The sequence below is a fragment of the Pollicipes pollicipes genome, unplaced genomic scaffold (genome assembly GCF_011947565.3).
Source record: "Pollicipes pollicipes isolate AB1234 unplaced genomic scaffold, Ppol_2.1 Scaffold_3087;HRSCAF=3621_pilon_pilon_pilon, whole genome shotgun sequence".
NCBI lineage: Eukaryota > Metazoa > Arthropoda > Thecostraca > Pollicipedomorpha > Pollicipedidae > Pollicipes > Pollicipes pollicipes.
This window is the reverse complement of record NW_023596225.1, coordinates 5,109,131-5,127,749: the sequence shown is the minus strand read 5'-3', so window position 1 is coordinate 5,127,749 and position 18,619 is coordinate 5,109,131. Positions and strand designations below refer to the sequence as shown.

The window sequence follows — 18,619 nt, the reverse complement described above, 5'->3', positions numbered from 1 at the left end:
CGTGGCACAAGCGCTTGGAATGAGTGACAGCTTGCTGAGAGCAGCGCGGGGAGCGCCGCCTCACGGGCGGTGACTGGGAGGTCTGGCTGGGACTTGGGCACGCGCCACATCCTGCGCCGGTCCGTAATGACTGATGCACTCTCCTGTGGTTCAGAGAGGACGCCACACAGAATGCAAACATTTATAGGTGCTGAGGGCATTCCGTATGCTGATAAGACGTTTGCACTTATACTTACGCAATGCTGGTATAAATTGCAATCAACTGTGCGTAGGAATAAACCGCGTTGTGCGCACAACGTAGCACCTTTAAAGCCTAAACGAGCAATTTTGGTGGTTAAAAGCCACTATTCTGTTCGACACAACCGCAAGCTGCTTGTTGCTGCTAAAAGCAGGAGCGAAACCTCTTGGTCTAATTATGCACGCCAGATGACAGGCCGTTCAGCCAATCCATAACATGCGCATAACCCACAGGCCGTTTGTCTCCCGGGTCTGTTCTCCAGCGTGCCGCCACACCACACATGGCCCCCCATACTCAGGTTGGCCAACAAAGGGCTGCTGCGCCACAGAGGCGGCGTACGGGGAGACCGACTGAGGCGAACAATGGCCGCGCCAGTTGGGAGCCGGCGCCGGACCGACCCCCACGGCTTTACGATGGTCCGCTGGCGAGGGCGGCTGTTAGAGACGGCAACTGACAGGAGATGGCACCTCCGGGAAGTGCTCCGTGTAACGGTCTCACACCTGTGGCCATATGGCGCGCATCTTACGTCAGGTCGTGTGAGACTGGCGTCAGAGAAGCGAGCCCGGCGCCTCTCCGCGCCGTGTTGAGCACGGCGATTTAATTAATGGCACGCTATGGGAACCATCTATTTTCTCTTTCTTCTGTTGCGGGTGATCAATGCGTCAATTTCTATTGGTCGCCATTGAAAGCCCATTTATGGCTGCTATTCAGAAGTAAGCGCTGACTGTACCACTCAGGATCCCCCGCATCCTACCTATCTCCCCTCTGTCTTACTTCATCTTCCTCTCTTCTACCTCCCCCCCCCTCTCTCTCTCTCTCTTCCGCTTTGGGGGTGAGGGGGGGGGGTTCTCGGTCGATCTATGCGCTACCTTCCTCTCCAAGTAAAGAGCCCCTGGGCGAGATAAAGAGTGGGACGAGTAAGGCAACCGTTACGTTTATTACGGCACTGGTGTGAAGCCTATCTCCAGCTCGTAGGCGAATGTTTGAAGCGAAAGCAGCCGATAGTGTTCTTATATGCAACCAGACAAGACCAATAAACCAATAAGATGCAGCCTGCAGCGCGATAATATGCCGTAATTGCATACCACGTCATCCCCGTGCACGAAATTGGATTTTTGCTGCGGATATGTGGGGAAGAATTGGTTGGATAGCTGATAAGCAGGTAGCCGACTCGCCGATCAAAACCAAGAAATCCAATCACGACGATTTATGCAAAGGAATCTAAGGCATGTATGGGTCAGAGTTTCACCGTTCATAATAGGTCACTACAAGACAACACCGGAGCAGTTCGAACCCAGTGAAAGTGACTTGTAGCCTGCCTGGTTCATTAACAGAAACACGAGGCAAGAAACAGAGACCTCGGAGGGAAGGGCGAGTGATCATAACATATCGAGCCATTCTTCACGATGCGACTTTCTCTGAAACCGGCAACTCACCTCTACGTCAGAGCGGCTCTTCGAAAACCTCCCCATCTCCGGCGGCGGTCGTTCTCGCGTTTTGATTTGACGTCCCACGTGACAGGCCACAAGTCGGCAGGTTCTCACACCGACCTCTCACATTGTCCAGAGGTGCGGCCGAGCGCGAGCGAGCCCACACACAGAGGCACGAGTTTGTTCGAGCACAGGCACGCTATTCCGTCACTGTCCGCTCGTCGGTCACTTTCTTGAGTTTTTACGACTTCACAGTGTGCTAAGTGGCACGATGGTCCCGGTAGTAGATTGTTCAGCCTTCTGATTCCCCCGAACGAATTGAGGTACACTCCCTGACCGCTGGCGTCTGTTCCAGAAAAGTGATCGACTTTTAGCGACCGTACATACCTGCCACCGACGACCGGTCGGTGAGCGCTATGCCGCCGCTCCAAACACACGGACAGGGATACGGCACATCGCCCCACGAAACCCGACAACAGCGCACAAACAAGGCAATAGCGGCGGGGTGGAGCAGCATAATCAATAAACAGACGCACTGCACGGCACCACATGGTCACGGGACGGATCTCGCCCAGGGAGGGGTCGGGAGACACGAAGGCGTCTGAGCTGTCTGGCAACTCCCACGGGCGGGGACAGTGCGTGTTGACTATTGTGGTTGCGGCTGCATGTGTGCTGTACCGCTCGCATGTCGGTGTAATTACCATGTCACGAACCGGTGAGTGGTGGTCACTCCCTCGCAGCCATGTCAACTCTCATGTCACGCGATTGGTTTGATTCAGTTGGTGATTTCATAAGGCTGCTGTTGTGCAGTAGCCGTTGTGCAGTAGCCGTTGTGCAGTAGCCCGGTCAGGATTTGCTTGGTGCAAAGGTGCGTATTTAAAAGACACTTTCACGAAAAAGTGATGTTGCGATTTGGGCCTCACGATTAATTTTGCATGACAAAATTAGGGCATTGAACGGATCTTATCATCCTCGTCATCACAGGGGACCGGCGTGCCGTTTCCTGTTTGGCAAACCTTGGCAGGCTCAGCTCCGATCGTCTGCCACGCTATACCTTCCTGACACGGGGTCGGGCGCGCTGGCGCCGTCTGAATGTGGGACGCTGTCAGAGAGGCTGAGCCACTCGCCGGGGAAACGACCGTCCTCGAATATGCACCGTAATTACCGCAGCCATAACCGCCGATGGGACCCCGGAGCCGCCGAGAAAGCTGGTAAGTCATCCGGGAAATGACAGCCCGACAAGGACGGTCGTGGGACTGCATTGGCGGCGAGTGACGAGACTTCCCTGGTCTTGAAGAGCGCGGTGATCCGTTAAACAACTTCGGAGCGATGAAATAGCCTCAAATGACTGGGAAATGTGGGCGATAGACGGAGTGATCTATTCATTTGGTTTCATTGGAAAGCGGTCATGAGAAAAAGCCCACTGGATGATTTGTCTCTCAGCTAATTGATTGACAGACCGGTTTTGTTTGCATTCAATAGGCTTGAAACGCCTTAGATGAATTAACAGCGCATTGAAAAAGTTCTACTCACTCAATCCTGTATCTGTTTGGCCTTAAGGCGCCCAGATCTAAAAAAGCCACCCGAAACAAAAAGGTCACCGACCTCTCTCACCTAAACAGAGTAAGGCACAGGGCAGATAAATCGCGTCTGGACAGAAACTCCGTCACGACCCCAAATTACCCCATATAGCCCCGGAGACAATGTGAAATGTGTCAGGCGCGGCCGCAAGTTTCATCCCTAATAGAGCGGGGGTCGGCACAAAAAGTGCGGACAAGGGGGGAAGGCGGAGAAAGAATGAAGAACCGTTCCGGCTTCGCTGGAAGTCACCTTTGGCCGTATCCGGCACGCCGCCGTGATTTGGCGGTTTCATTGGAGAAGCGCACCCTTTTTGTGGTGGTCACGGCGACTGGTCGACGCGCGCGCACCCTGCCTATTTGGGTCAGCCGGCCGGGCCCCGCCGTCACCGCCCGGACGCGCGCGCCGGCGCCGTGAATGGCAGCGACCGTCAGCCGGGGAGCCGGGCGGCCGGGACTGGAGAACGGGAGGAGCCGGCAGTCGCGCCGCCGCCCGATCGCTATCGCGCCGGCGGCGGACCGGAACAGCCGAGCTGGCGGCGCTGGTGCCAGGTGGTCCACAGCCCACCGGAAATTCGAGCGCGGAAGCGGGCCCGAGCCACCTGGCCCGGCGGTAGCTCTTCACTGTGCTCTAATGGTCGTGATCTGTGTAAGGGCCCGTGCGGTGACGGTAAGCTAGTGCAGATCCCTGATTCGATGCTGCTGGACACAAGCTGCGGTGTAGCTATTCGCAACAACAGCGGCAAGTACGTCTCTCAGTGCTAACATGAATTTAACCCCGCATCAACTTCCCATTCCAAAGCCATTCCAAAAGAGTGGCAAGAAGACCTCGTTATCTACCGTCCGTCTCCCTCCCTCCGTGCTCCTAAAACTGGCACTCGCCTCCCCGACCGGCCGCGGCGCCCGCGCCCGTCGTCCGCGGCCGGCCGCCGGTACGGGCCGCCGGCCGGCCGGTTTTTGCACGTGCGCCGCGCGGCCGGTGGCTAGGTAACGGTACCGGGTCAGAGGTGCCGTGGCTGACCACTCGGTCATCGGGTCAGGCGGGCCGGTCTGCACCACAGCGCACGGCGCGGCCGCTGCAACACCGCACAGGACGCCGGGGTCACGAGGGGCGGCCGCTAGCGGCCAGTCGGTCACGAGGGGTAAAGGTACCGGGTGTGGTGCAAGAGCTGGATGTGGTTTAAGTGTACTGCCGTCGCTCCCCTGGTGGAGGCTTTGTTTGATGCCTCGCTGGTGTCCATTTTCACTCGGGGTAAAAAGGGCAAAAGCACATAAAACTCGAGCGAATGTCAAGGCTTGGCGGAATGATAGGCAAAACAGAACGGAGGCTGATCACTGGCGCATGGAGACAATCGCAGTTACTTTTACTTAAAACTTTCTACTATTTGCTACAGAACGACGCTGACAAACAAAAAGGGACATGTGTGTCACCTCCACCAATTAGTGACCAGCGCAAGACCATTTCTGGAGGAAACTGAGTGACTATCTAAATGATTTTTGTACGATCTGCCAAGCGAAATAAAGACAAATAGGCAAGCTGACATCTTGCCTGCAATTATGTTCGTGCAATTTAAGGACATGACACTCACAATAAATATTGTTGATGTAAGTATATAATGTGTGTGATGGCACATTATATTCCCCGGGGTAGGAAAGGTTATGCATAAACTAATCTGACTTTTGTGACGCCACACTGCCTTCACAACGACGTGCAAAACTTAATGGAGGACTGATGCCACACCAGAGGAACATAAACCAAACTGAAATGGCACTACTAATTTTACACATGTGCGAGAGGGCAAAGGACGAACAAACGCCCTGCGTGCAGCGGTACCAGCACAGAGGCGGCACCCAATCAACACGACGTCCACGCAGAACACCAATCGAATGCTGAAATGCCCTCACCAACACCAATACCAACGGACCGACAGAAGCCTTCACAGAGCACACGAGCCGGAGCACGCAAAGCGGAGACTGCAACGCCCGCACAGAACGCTAACGGGCAAACTACAACGCTCACACAAGACGGTAACTTCTCGACTCTGACACCCGCGGAGGACACCGACCGGGAAGTTGTGCCACCGGGACAGAATGTTGATCTGTCGTTTGAGACGCCCACACAGAAACTAACTGGCGAATGCGAACCCACGAACATGGGTGGAGAATACGGTGTGTTGGGTGCGGCGGCGGGCCACCAACTTTCACCAAAATAAGCACAACTTCAGTCCTTTGCACTGAAGCGAGCTAATTCCGGCAACCGGGCAACGCCAACCTGCCTTCACATTTTCCACCCGCGTCTACACAGGACGCTGACAAGCTGCAGACCCTGAGCCGAACACCAACCGATCGCCCGTGACACCAGCACGGAGCACAAACCAACCGTCTGCGAAGCCCTCACAGGACACCAGCCACGCCCGAACAAAACACCCCCGCAACCCACTGCCAAGCGCGCAAGGAGCACTAACCGACCGACCACGACACCCACGCAGCACGGCTGAGCACGCGAGAGCTCGGTTACCACGCGTTCCCAGGACGCCGGGCGCTCGACTGCCAGCCGGCGTGCGCTCCGAACTCAACACGGCGCTCGGTCGACTGCGGAGAGCCGGCGGCGCCGCCGCTGCGCCGCCCGACCAATCAGCGACCGGAAAAACGGCTCGACTCTCTCGTCGTCAGGCGACGGGGGTCGGACGCCCGACGCGCGGACCGACACCGGGTCTCGGCGCCGGCGCGGCGCTGGGTGACTTGTGGAATCGGCCGAGATGGGGGCGCTGTGGCTGCTGGGGCTACCACGCTTGTTGCATGGCTCGCTTGTCATGATCTCTGACCTAAGCTGGCGCCCTGCTGGTGGGGCCGGGACACAGTGACTACTGGTGTTGACTTGTTGACATTGGTATGGCTATGTTTTGAGACCGGATGCTTAAGTTGTACACGTAGCACGGCTGTCTGCCGGGACGCATCGCATGGAGTTGGGACGTGCCATTATCTGGACTGCTTCTCCAGATAGCATCTTGTTTCCCTCCGGGAACTGAACGCCGCCGTTTCGCATCCGATAACGTACTCCACGCTTTCCTCAGCCGCATCTTCACCCGACATCCTCGCAGTGCCCATTTTTACTGGAAGCATGCCGCGGTCGTCAATCACAAATCGACCCCGCGGTCACGCTAGAGGGTCGATGTTGAGAGGGTCGAAATCGCCCCCCCCCCCCTCTCCCCGAGAACCGGCACACACCTCCAACGTCGCGTGCCTGTGCAGGCAACCTCCCGGTATCGGTCACAATCCGCGGCAGTCGCAGCATTTTTCCACCGTTTGCCTCTCTCCTGAATCACTTAGTTCTAGAATGGTCATTGCTGGCTGAAAGAGCTCCAACCCGACAAAGCAAACCAAACTTGAACCGAACGCAAATACTTAATCATTACTCGCGCACCGAATGGCTTTGAAGTGCGGATGCATAAAAATATCGTATATCTTAATCAAATACATTTCATAACGGTGGAGTGTTCACAGGAATAATCTGGAACTGAAATGATACACAACGGTAAAAATGGACAGCTGACTTAAATGGTGTAGCAATTATAAAGTGACGAAAAATGGACAGCTGACTTAAATGGTGTAGCAATTATAAAGCGACGAAACATCATAGCGTCATCTAAGGCATCAGCAAAATGTAATTTACTTCAGCTACTTCATGACTTACGCTTACCTTTGCAGTAAAACATCATATCATCATGCCACTAGTATCCTCCTTTTAACCACTCGCCGACTCAAACAGTGCCGCCCATGCGAGGGTCGTGACGACGAAATTAGCCGGCGTGACCGGAGCGCGCTTTTTCAGCGCCGTCTCCGGCGACACACGACTTCTGCCGCCGCAAAAGCCGCTCTCGTGCTGGCGCCTGGCCACTGACCTATTGTCCACGGTCACGCAGCCTGGCCGCAGCTGGGCGCCGCGGGCAGGCCACATGGCGCCACTTGGCCAACTATCGCCGCACGTAGGAAAAACACGAGACGCTGGGCATGGATGGCAATTCAGACAGATTCAGAGAGTAACAGATAACAGATTCAGTGATCCCAGAGTTTGTGGGGGCATTGGTTCAGTTGGTTTATGGAATATGGTGGGGCTCAGTGCTGTTGTGCCTCAAAGTTGTGGAAGTAGTTCTCTTCAGTGTGTAGTCATAGGCCCAATGCTGTTCTTCTTACATAAATGACAAGGCTCAGTTCTCAACTTCAGCGGTCATAGGCATCAAGTGACTCTCTGGCGGCGATGCGTTGCTTTGATAGCAGATAGTCAAAAACATAGCTACTGGCATACATAATGGGTTCTAATCAATCAAAAATCCTTATCAGTCTGGTCTGCCCTGTGTGATCATGGGCCGAATGATCATTGCCTGATCATGGACATTTTGCCCACCAAGCCACCACATAATCCCAGGGAATAAACTTGACTCAGCACCGGCAAGATAGTGAATAAAATTGGTGCATTCAACCCTGCAATGTATCAATAGGGGCTAGATTCTATACTGCGGCTCCCCTTCTCAGAAGTAACGCAGAGGCGTCGCATTCAACCCAATGAGCGCCAGGTGAACAGAGCGTAAACTCACGAGTGTGCTGAAGGTGGAGGCTCGGAGGCCGAACGTCCGTTCCGGTCCCAGCACCACGAATTTGTGGCCTCGGGACGCTTCGGCTGGCTTCATAGCGAAGTTTGTCTGAAAGAGTCGTCAGATTAGCACGGATGTTGGAAGTCCTAAACAGAAACACGTCAACAGGTACACTACGCATAATAGCCGTTAACAAGGTAAAGGGAATATAGAAAACTTCGCACGAAAGGCATTGCTGGCATATCTAGGGGTAGGTTAAAGCTTATCCGCAATTCCCTTTACCGTGGACGGTTCTCCAGGGGTCGATCTTTATGAGTCTTGTGATCTGGAGTGATAACAAAAAATTACGTCACTCCTTCGACATTTTGCCGTCTGCACATTTATGCTCCCTGCGTCTAAAATGATTAAACATTTCAAAAGATTTTAACATCTCGTTTTCCCAGTGAGCAGCAAATTCCTATTACAAAAAACAGATGTTCGACCAGAGCGAATCCCGGCCAGCCAGGATATTGCCGCGTTTACCCGTTCTCTTCCGCCCCAGAACTGTGGACCAAAACGCCGTCATAACATGCGTACCCCTGACGCTGTGCACGTCTGCTATATCTCAATATCGGGACAACTATTTAGTGTTCGTCCCGCCATCCTGGTATATACCACCGCCTGGAGGCCAGTCTGTCAAACGACCACGTTCAGGAGAACAGGTGGACGCATGCCCATCACGGTTTCTGGACGTATGCCACGCTCTTTGCCAAACCACAAACCATAACGAAGGCGGTAGCTCGGTTAATCCACAATCTGCGACGAATCCAACGCGCCGAAATAGCTTGCTTGACGTAGTTTTCTCACGGGATTTCGGCCGTTGAACCAGGCGTCAGCCAGCCGCAGCCGTAGCATCTGCTAAAACGTGCGTGGCGCACCGAATCGGAAATATGTTGGGCACTACAGACTGACAAAAATGACAGCTATGTGTCAATGATTCCATGACAGAGCCTTGGCTGTAATACCTTCATGATTGATATTCATTTTAAGATTTTCTGTCGCGCACTATGGATATGAATCGGAAACGAGTGAGCTTTATGCATACCTACCTTTTCTTCACGGCTTTACGGCATGATATGACGCCCTCATTTCAATACATGACTAATCAGCACACCTGTGCTTAAACGGGCCTCAGGCCTCTGTTTTCCGTTAATAAGCTGAACCGAAAATTTTTTCACATGATTCATTCCAGCGCAAGCACCAAAGTTTCTGAGCACCGGAAACACCACTCATTGTGCGTTTACGTTGTCATGGCAGCCAGACGCTCGGGCACTGTCCAGTTGGCCAGCGGAATGGGAACGAGCCGGCAACCGCAAGTGGGCCGCTGATCGGGGTCTGATAGCGCCTGTCCCCCACAGCGGAGCGGCTCGGCGGGGCGTCCTGTCGCCTGTCCCAATGAGCCAGTCATCAGCCGGATCTGTCGCCTGTCCCACTGAGCCAGCCATGAGCCAGGATCTGTTGCCTGTCCCACTGAGCCAGCCATGAGCCAGGATCTGTTGCCTGTCCCACTGAGCCAGTCATGAGCCAGGATCTGTCGCCTGTCCCACTGAGCCAGCCATGAGCCAGGATCTGTCGCCTGTCCCACTGAGCCAGTCATGAGCCAGGATCTGTTGCCTGTCCCACTGAGCCAGCCATGAGCCAGGATCTGTTGCCTGTCCCACTGAGCCAGTCATGAGCCAGGATCTGTTGCCTGTCCCACTGAGCCAGTCATGAGCCAGGATCTGTTGCCTGTCCCACTGAGCCAGTCATGAGCCAGGATCTGTCGCCTGTCCCACTGAGCCAGCATGAGCCAGGATCTGTCCTGTCCCACTGAGCCAGTCATGAGCAGCAGGATCTGTCGCCTGTCCCACTGAGCCAGTCATGAGCCAGGATCTGTCGCCTGTCCCACTGAGCCAGTCATGAGCCAGGATCTGTTGCCTGTCCCACTGAGCCAGTCATGAGCCAGGATCTGTCGCCTGTCCCACTGAGCCAGCCATGAGCCAGGATCTGTTGCCTGTCCCACTGAGCCAGTCATGAGCCAGAGTCTGTCGCCTGTCCCACTGAGCCAGTCATGAGCCAGGATCTGTTGCCTGTCCCACTGAGCCAGTCATCAGCCAGGATCTGTTGCCTGTCCCACTGAGCCAGTCATGAGCCAGGATCTGTTGCCTGTCCCACTGAGCCAGTCATGAGCCAGGATCTGTTGCCTGTCCCACTGAGCCAGTCATGAGCCAGGATCTGTTGCCTGTCCCACTGAGCCAGTCATGAGCCAGGATCTGTTGCCTGTCCCCACTGAGCCAGTCATGAGCCAGGATCTGTTGCCTGTCCCACTGAGCCAGTCATGAGCCAGGATCTGTTGCCTGTCCCACTGAGCCAGTCATGAGCCAGGATCTGTTGCCTGTCCCACTGAGCCAGTCATGAGCCAGGATCTGTTGCCTGTCCCACTGAGCCAGTCATGAGCCAGGATCTGTTGCCTGTCCCACTGAGCCAGTCATGAGCCAGGATCTGTTGCCTGTCCCACTGAGCCAGTCATGAGCCAGGATCTGTTGCCTGTCCCAATGAGCCAGTCATGAGCCAGGATCTGTTGCCTGTCCCACTGAGCCAGTCATGAGCCAGGATCTGTTGCCTGTCCCACTGAGCCAGTCATGAGCCAGGATCTGTTGCCTGTCCCACTGAGCCAGTCATGAGCCAGGATCTGTTGCCTGTCCCACTGAGCCAGTCATGAGCCAGGATCTGTTGCCTGTCCCACTGAGCCAGTCATGAGCCAGGATCTGTTGCCTGTCCCACGGAGCCAGTCATCAGCCAGGATCTGTTGCCTGTCCCAATGAGCCAGTCATGAGCCAGAGTCTGTCGCCTGTCCCACGGAGCCAGTCATGAGCCAGGATCTGTCGCCTGTCCCACTGAGCCGTCATGAGCCAGGATCTGTCGCCTTCCCCACTGAGCCGTCATGAGCTAGGATCTGTTGCCTGTCCCACTGAGCCAGACATGAGCCAGGATCTGCTGCCTGTCCCACTGAGCCGTCATGAGCCAGGATCTGTCGTCTGTCCCACTGAGCCAGTCATGAGTTAGGATCTGTTGCCTGCCCCACTGAGCCAGTCATGAGCCAGGATCTGTTGTCTGTCCCACGGAGCCAGTCATGAGCCAGGATCTGTCGCCCGTCCCACTGAGCCAGTCATGAGCCAGGATCTATCGCCTGTCCCACTGAACTAGTCATGACTCAGAACATAATGTCGCCTGTTCGACACGAGACAGCCAGATCAAGACACCTGTCGCCTGTCTCACAGGGACAGATTACAGCGTCCTGTCCTATCTCGTCCCGCGCCATGAAATGGTCGCCAGCAATCAGCCGGAACAAAACGCATGCATCAGTACAGTTGCCCCCAACGTAGAGGTGGCAATGGAGTGTCCCGTCCTGGTGCTCGTCCAGGAGGCTACGTACTGGTGCTCATGACTTCTATGCCATACCAAGACTCACGTGCATAAAAGGAGCTTCTCGGACTCAGGTATAGTCTGTTCGACCGACATAGCCGGCAGCTACGAACTTAACATCGTCAGCGTACTCCGAGTCAGTCCCTCATGTGCCTTTAAGGGCTGTATTCCGAGCGCCTACAATGCACGGCGATTGTTGATGCCGCGCACCAAACGAACAGTGTCGAAACAATCACTGTTCGCGATTACGATACGCTAACGCAAGCCGAATGCACGTCCCTGTTTTGTGGACAATGATAGAGCAGTTATGTGTGATGCAGTAACAAGAACAGTCTTTTCGTGTTGCCCAATTTTCCCGCACTGTCCATGCATGAAAAACGAAGCTGGCCGTTGGCCCGACCGAGCGGTCTGGCGGAGCGGACGTAGCGGGACCGCCGCGAGGCTCAGAGGTCACGTGACCCGCCGCCCCGGCGTCGCCGGCGGGAGCGCAGCCAATCAGAAATCGGCCACGGAGGGCGGCTCCCACGTCAGCGCGTGATTTAGTGCTGAGCTGCGCACAATGGAACTGGCTGGTCACCTCTGCGGTCTGCGCCTATTGGCTCGAAGTGGCTGAGTCAGGAGGACTTTGTGGACCATTTATAACGGCTCGTCGGGAGGAGCCACTGGCTTTGGCTCGAAGCATGACCCGTGGTCGGTGCAGCAGTGAGAAAAGTCATTCACTGTGGTTGTTGGTAAGTTCAGCTAGTAGTAAAGCTAGAGCGTTTGAGGTACTCAGTCTTGGAAAGCAATCACTGCCAGCTGACGCGACTCCAGCGGGTATGGGATCGCGAACATTGGAAGGCTTTCCCAGCTGCATTACCCGATATCGTGCATGAATTCCCACAGACACAACCGACTATCAACGCGGAATGCGACATCGGAGACTTGTGGTCCGTGAAAGTCTTCCGGTCGTCACTCGGAGGGCTGCGTGGCAAGGGTGTGCAAATGTCGGAAGGCGTGCGGCGGGTGGCTGTTCCACACGGTTGGATGCCCTGATCTCTTGCAGATCACTTGCATAAGGCCCGTGGTGGAACATGGAAAGAAGGAAAAAAATGCATTGTGGTTTCAATGTACCCAATGCCAAACCCTCGGCACCCGAGTCGGAACTGGTTCTCCTGCCAATGGGTAACTCAGTTCTCAGGTCAGTGGGAGGTGAGATGAGAACATGCACCGCAAATATCGGTCCTTGTGAGCCTTTGGCCACCCCCAGCGAACGTGACGGACAGCGCAGGGCGACAGCAGAGAGGCGGTGCCTTCTCTCGGCGCGTTTCTCCAGTGATGTCGTCAGGATGGTGTTGTTCTTCGCCATCAGCCAAGCGAACCAAGCCCGAGTTCCCAGACCATCGCCCGGCGGTAGTTAAGCCTAGCGTTCCAGTGCTGATGATTCATGTGGTGCGCCCTTTTCGACTCTGAAGGCGTTTACGCACGCACTGGGCCGACAGTTGGGCGTATTGTCGCGTTTCTCTCGGCAGACCTTTCAGTTTGGAGGTGTTCGGTTCGGTACTGTGACCGCAGCTGACCGCCGGAACTGCTCAAGCCAGGCTGGTTATGAATACGGGGGTGGCGGAGGGCTTTTGGAACAGCTTTAAACAATTTTGTCATTTTTGTTCAGTTCAAATACACGCTGAAATGAGTCGGACAACACTGGAATAATTCGCGTAATATGCTCACTACCAAAAATCTGTTGTAGCTGCTATGCACAGATGATCATTATTGTTTAATTGCTGCACCCTTTTACGATGGATGTAGCGGTGCAAATGAAAAATCAGCATGACCTTTAAACCACGAATTCACGATCAACGGGCGGAAACTGTAGCTGCGAGCTACGGAATGTCTGCGAGCGTGCTCCGATGAACAGACAGGCATCACAGAAATATGTTTGATACTGCACGGCAAGGTCTTGGCGGTGTTTAGACCTTCGGCTCACTAACCACACGCTTCTGCCCACGTGCGCCACGTTTTGCACCAATCACGCAGTGCGTGGCACGCTACGAAACGCTTCTAAATGATATTTTTCGTAAAATCTGGTAGCGGCGGTGTTCAACATCAGCGCTTTTTAGGGGTAATCATGCGCTTCAGATAACGCCCCAAGTTCAGACGTAATCCGTCAGCATTCTTATCAGGTCCTCAACATCCATCTCTGTTATACATTACAGAAAATCCACCGATGGTGTAAGTTTGTACACCTTAAAGAGAAGGATCGTGCGATTTTGCAGTTTTGGAAGGTCAATGATCTTGTGCGTCCGGTGCAACATTGCATCTTTGTCAAATGTGACGCTGCTCACCGTGACATGTCGCAGGTAACACTCACTAATGGATCACGTGGATTCAACATGGGAAACGCGAAATTCGCAAGCTGCCGAAAATGGCCGAGTGGTGGACAAAAACCAGGTTTCTGATTGACCAACGACAATTTACGACTCAACGAAAGCAGCACATCTCTGCTCGGCAAGAAATGGGTTATCACACTGGCAAAGCTGTTGGTGATTTATAACAACGCGAAGTTTGTGTGAAAGACGCAAAGTTTGCGTAAAATAATGCAATATCATTCATATGTATACGGTTGGGAGTTTATAAGCCGTTGTTAAACACATACATAGAACAGCCGTACATTCAAGGCTTTGCCGGGTCATGTGTTACCCTCATTCTCCCTTATTACTTTTTACATTTGTTAATGCGCGTGCAAATACATTTTGGCGATTACAAAGCCGAGGTGGGTACGCCAAAATACGCAAGTGGGGAACATCCTATGTATCATACGTCATGCACAAAACTTCGCGCGCCTGCAGCGCGCTGCCTATATTCATTGAAAATGTTAAGTCTCCATTGCAAAATCCCGCGTACATCCTTGACACAGACGTTGCCTATGCTCATGTACCCATGATTCGTACCCGTGATGTGGCCAGTACGAACTGATACCGTCGCGCTTGTTACGTCTATATCCATAAACGATACATGGCCCCTGTCCGTTTTCTAATATACGTATGATGCTTTCGTTGAAACCTTTGACGTAAGTCATGATGCGCCCTAATTAGAAACATTGTCCCTGGACTGGCCGAGTTCTGGGCATTTTCCACGCACAGCCCATGAACAGATCGAGGCACGGATGACTGCACGACAGCGCCTTAAACCGGCTCTTCTAAAGTGAAACCGCTCTGATTAGTTCAAACTCTCCAGCCATCCAGCGAAATCACGGAAACCGATCTCGGAGCCGTCGCTGGACACCGCCGCAAGTCTGGCGGGGCCTCTTAGACCACCGCACGTCCGGCTGGGCCTCTTAGACCACCGAGACTAATGTCAGTTGACACACTGGGCAGTTGACATGTTTTGTCACCGTCTCCATAGTCTGATCTCCCATCGTCCGTGGCAGATGTATTCCTTACTCTGGAACTCGTGGTATTTTGTGGGAAAGTGAGAGTGGCCGGTGGTCACCGGCCAGCCGGCGGCCACGCGCGGGCCGGGACCAAAAGGTCGGTCCCACTCGCATCACCTCAGTTCTCAAAGTACATTATTTCGCCGCGTAAAACAAGGCGCGTTGAGAACACGTGTCGCACTCTTCGAATTTGAGAGCGTTCAATGGCTACAGCGGTTTTGAAGTCGTGTGGTGGTTTAGCTGGCGACGGTGTATCCTGGTGTTTGTTGGAGCCTTCCATAACCAATTTCTGACCCGAGATATGTGCCTTTTGCGAGACAGCCACGTGAGACCGTGGTCGAGATGATCGTTAGAAGGACTGTTGCGCGAGGGTCTAGTCGCTCGTCGCTGCGTGCTGTGCCACTTGGCGCAAAGCCTGTGCTGGTCGCCTTCCAACAACGTAGATATAGGCATTGTGTGGATCAGTAGTCATAAGACAGCCGTGCTATGCTATAATGTGAAGTGTGCAATACGACAGAACTTACCCTTGATGTGGCTTAATCGGGTCAAGCACCGCGTTTCGAGGCTATCCTTTGCATCCCACGTAATATCCAATTAAAACCTGTTCTCCACATGTCTCGTCCCATGTGTGCATTCCCTTCAGGTGGATTGCAAATGTATGGTCTGAAATAAAAGGCACAATGCGGCAAATACGCGATGTACTCGGGCCTCATCTGTTGATGCATTGTTAACCAGATCAGCTGAATATGAGCTAAAATGTGCAGTAGGAATACATACGCTACACAGCGGTCATTTGCTGCTGATCAGCGGCGGCTTAGTGACCAGACGCCTGAAGGGATTTGCATCATGAAAAAACTCTATGACAATTGCTTGAGTGTTTGATAAAAATATTTTTGTCAACACCAACATATAGAACAGGAAAATATGTATTTCTGCCACACCTGTCCTCTCTCGAATTTCATCCACTTGTGTTCTGGTTTTATATATATATATATATATATATATATATATATACATATATGCACATATATATATATATATATATATATATATATATATATATATATATATATATATATATGCATCTGCATCCCTTCTGGCCCACAAAAAAATTGCTGCGCCTTTAAAAAGCTGATGCAAACTGTCAGTACAGGCTTTCATATATATATATATATATATATATATATATATATATATATATGCACATATATATATATATATATATATATATATATATATATATATGTGCATGTATGTATATATATATACATATATGTATCTATATACGATTTATCACCCATTTTTATCAGCTGATGTGCCTATCCGCAGCAACTGCATATGAAAGCCTGTACTGACAGTTTGCATCAGCTTTTTAAAGGCGCAGCAATTTTTTTGTGGGCCAGAAGGGATGCAGATGCACTTCTCTCTTGCGTACTGAGATACAAATCTGCATAGAATGCACCATGATATGCTTAGATAATTTTTCGATTATTTAGGTATGTTTTCACAAGAATGGACTGCCCAGAATATATGTGGCCTTCGCGACCCGCTTATACGTACTTTCCCGACACACCAAAACTAAATCGGCCAAACAGATGTACTTAAGTTAATGTAAAACAAAACATAGGTGCTCCTCCACACACCATGCAACACAATGGAACTCAACCTTTTCCCAAATACGCCTAGGCAGATGCCCTTCTGTTGGTAATGTCTTTTCCGCGCTCGATTCAGTGAACAGGCACAGCGAACCTGCTGTTTTCTTGGGGCACACTAATCCAACCTCCCGTGCCTCTGAACGAAAAGCAGCCCTCTGCTGTATCTTAAAGCTGTTCAGAAGTCACCTCAAAATTTTACATCAGGAATATCGCTCCAGTATGATCTTTGAACGATGCGACTTTATTTGAAACACCTTCGGAAGGATTGTTTCACGGCGGTCGTTCTCGCGCGTCCGGCGCCCAATGCCTGATGTTATCTGCAGCGGCCAACATCTCGCCGTTTGATGGAAGCTGCAACTCCGGCCCATCGGCGCTCTTGCTGCTAAGATTTGCGAGCGCGCAGGCTCAAAATCTTGTCAAGTAATTTTTCTTACTAGTCAATACTGCCAAAGAATCGGCGTCATGGGGCAAATATAGGTTAGCTTTTTTCATTTTGACCACATTTCGATTAACTTTGTACACTTCTTAAACCTTTTCCTTCTTGCGGGCAAAGAAAAACTTGTATCATTCTCCTCGATGCTCTATTGTCGCTATTGTCTCGATGATATACATTCTGGTGTTTTGCTACTCTGAACAATAGATCTAAATTTTATGAATTTGTTCTCAAGATTGGTTGTTTTAGATTTATGCGCTAGAAGCATAACAATTTTTAAATTTAAAGTTACTGCTGTTCAGATATCAATTTTTTATTTCCGCGGCTTAGCATAAAACTGCCTTTCTGCTCCAAGACATTTCCTTGCTCTATCTCGGCAAGAGATGTTGTCTTTGCGCACCCGTATTTTCTCGGACCTCAATTGTCGACACCAGGTTTCGGCGCCCGAAGTAGGGTCGGTGTTGTTCAACTTCAGACGTTGTTGGACGTGTATGGCTTGGGAAATGAAGAGTGAAGCTGATGTGCGCGGCTCTTGAAGCCTGCCACGGAAACTCCGGCAAGCAACCGCAAGGCAGGCTTCAGGCTGCAGCGCGGCATTCACGATAGGCGTGTGCGAAACGCCCAGTGTTGTTTTGCTAATCACTGTGGGACGATTACCGCTATTGGCTTAGTCGCATGATGTCGATCGTCAGGTTTTTGTGATTGTGTGATTGTGATTGTTTCATTGAAAATTCACATCGAAGAGAAGGCGGGCGCATCTCAATGGTTCTCCTGAACGTAGCGTCTCGTCAATTGCTCGCGTATTTTGGTGCCACTGTTTGACTTTTTCAATTTTCCGATAACACGTGGCAGACCACCACGGCGAACGCAGGTTGTTGCAGGTTATAGAGCTTGAGGCATCGCTTAAGCTCGCAGGAATAACACAAAGCTAGACCACAATTAGCACGGCATATGCATTGTGCAACCAAACGCGATAAATGCAGAAAAAAGGAAGTGTTTAGGCAAACATGACGTGAAGCGGAGCCCTTAAAGTTTGACGGAATCCGTCAGCTGCATACAACTGAGCATCACACAGCAGTCTGCACGCTCTTTGCTTCTTCTACCCGTAAGGAATTATTAGAAACACTCAAAATCAATACAATTTTGAGGTTTCAGCTCTACATTCAGCATGAACATACACAGAACTCAGAGGGCTGGGGGCAAACTGATCGCTGGGAGGAGGAAAATTGGACTGCGGGGGGGGGGGGGGGCATGTCCCACCCAAAAGGATAGAAATCGATACCCATGTCTGCTTACTTAAGACATTTTCGCTGGTTGCTTGGACGACTCCAGGTCGTGCATGCCAAGCAAACCAATTTGGTTCACAGCCTCCACCCACCACCTACAAGAAGAGAGCCCACCTGATAGACCCCCTACCACGTGCCTGGTAGCGAAACAAAACCGTCGGAGGCTCTTCTTGGGCACCACAATGTCGCGAGCTTACCATGCCTGTGGCAGGTCTGGCGTACGGCCGGGGCCGCCGTCTTCAGAGCGGCTCGCCCGCACCACCGCAGGTCTGTCTCACCACACGGCGCGCCGCCGCCGGCCGCCAGCGGGGTGCTCCCTCACCGCGCCCACGGGCGGACTGGGAGGACCCGCAGCCCCGCACGCGCCGGGTGGAGCTGGATCGGCGGCGGCGGGCTTTCACAACAGGTTAGGACTCCGATGGCAAAGAAAGAGCTGTCCGGAGCTGTCACCGGAGTGGGGGACCCCGTGGGACGACAGGGAAAGTGAGAGGCGGGCTGGGTGGGGCACGTGGCGGTCCCGCGGCCGAACAGACGCACGCGACGGCGCACGTG

The 18,619-nt window shown here is 52.6% G+C and overlaps 1 protein-coding gene across 4 annotated transcripts in view; it reads right to left on the bottom strand.

Moving 5' to 3' along the window:
• The window catches only part of LOC119089479 (atrial natriuretic peptide-converting enzyme), a 43,485-nt gene that overhangs the window by 19,301 nt on the left and 5,565 nt on the right, over positions 1 to 18,619 (bottom strand). Inside the window, exons 1-2 of one of the 4 annotated variants that reach the window (XM_037212194.1) lie at positions 5,764 to 5,827; positions 1,675 to 2,014 (exon numbers count right to left, since the gene is read on the bottom strand). In XM_037212194.1, the coding sequence (XP_037068089.1) occupies positions 1,675 to 1,710 (36 nt within the window). In that variant the 5' untranslated portion in view covers positions 1,711 to 2,014; positions 5,764 to 5,827. Of the gene's footprint in view, positions 1 to 1,674; positions 2,015 to 5,710; positions 5,828 to 7,840; positions 7,946 to 18,619 lie in introns of those variants that run through there. The other 3 variants (XM_037212193.1, XM_037212195.1, XM_037212192.1) reach the window with 3 other exon arrangements.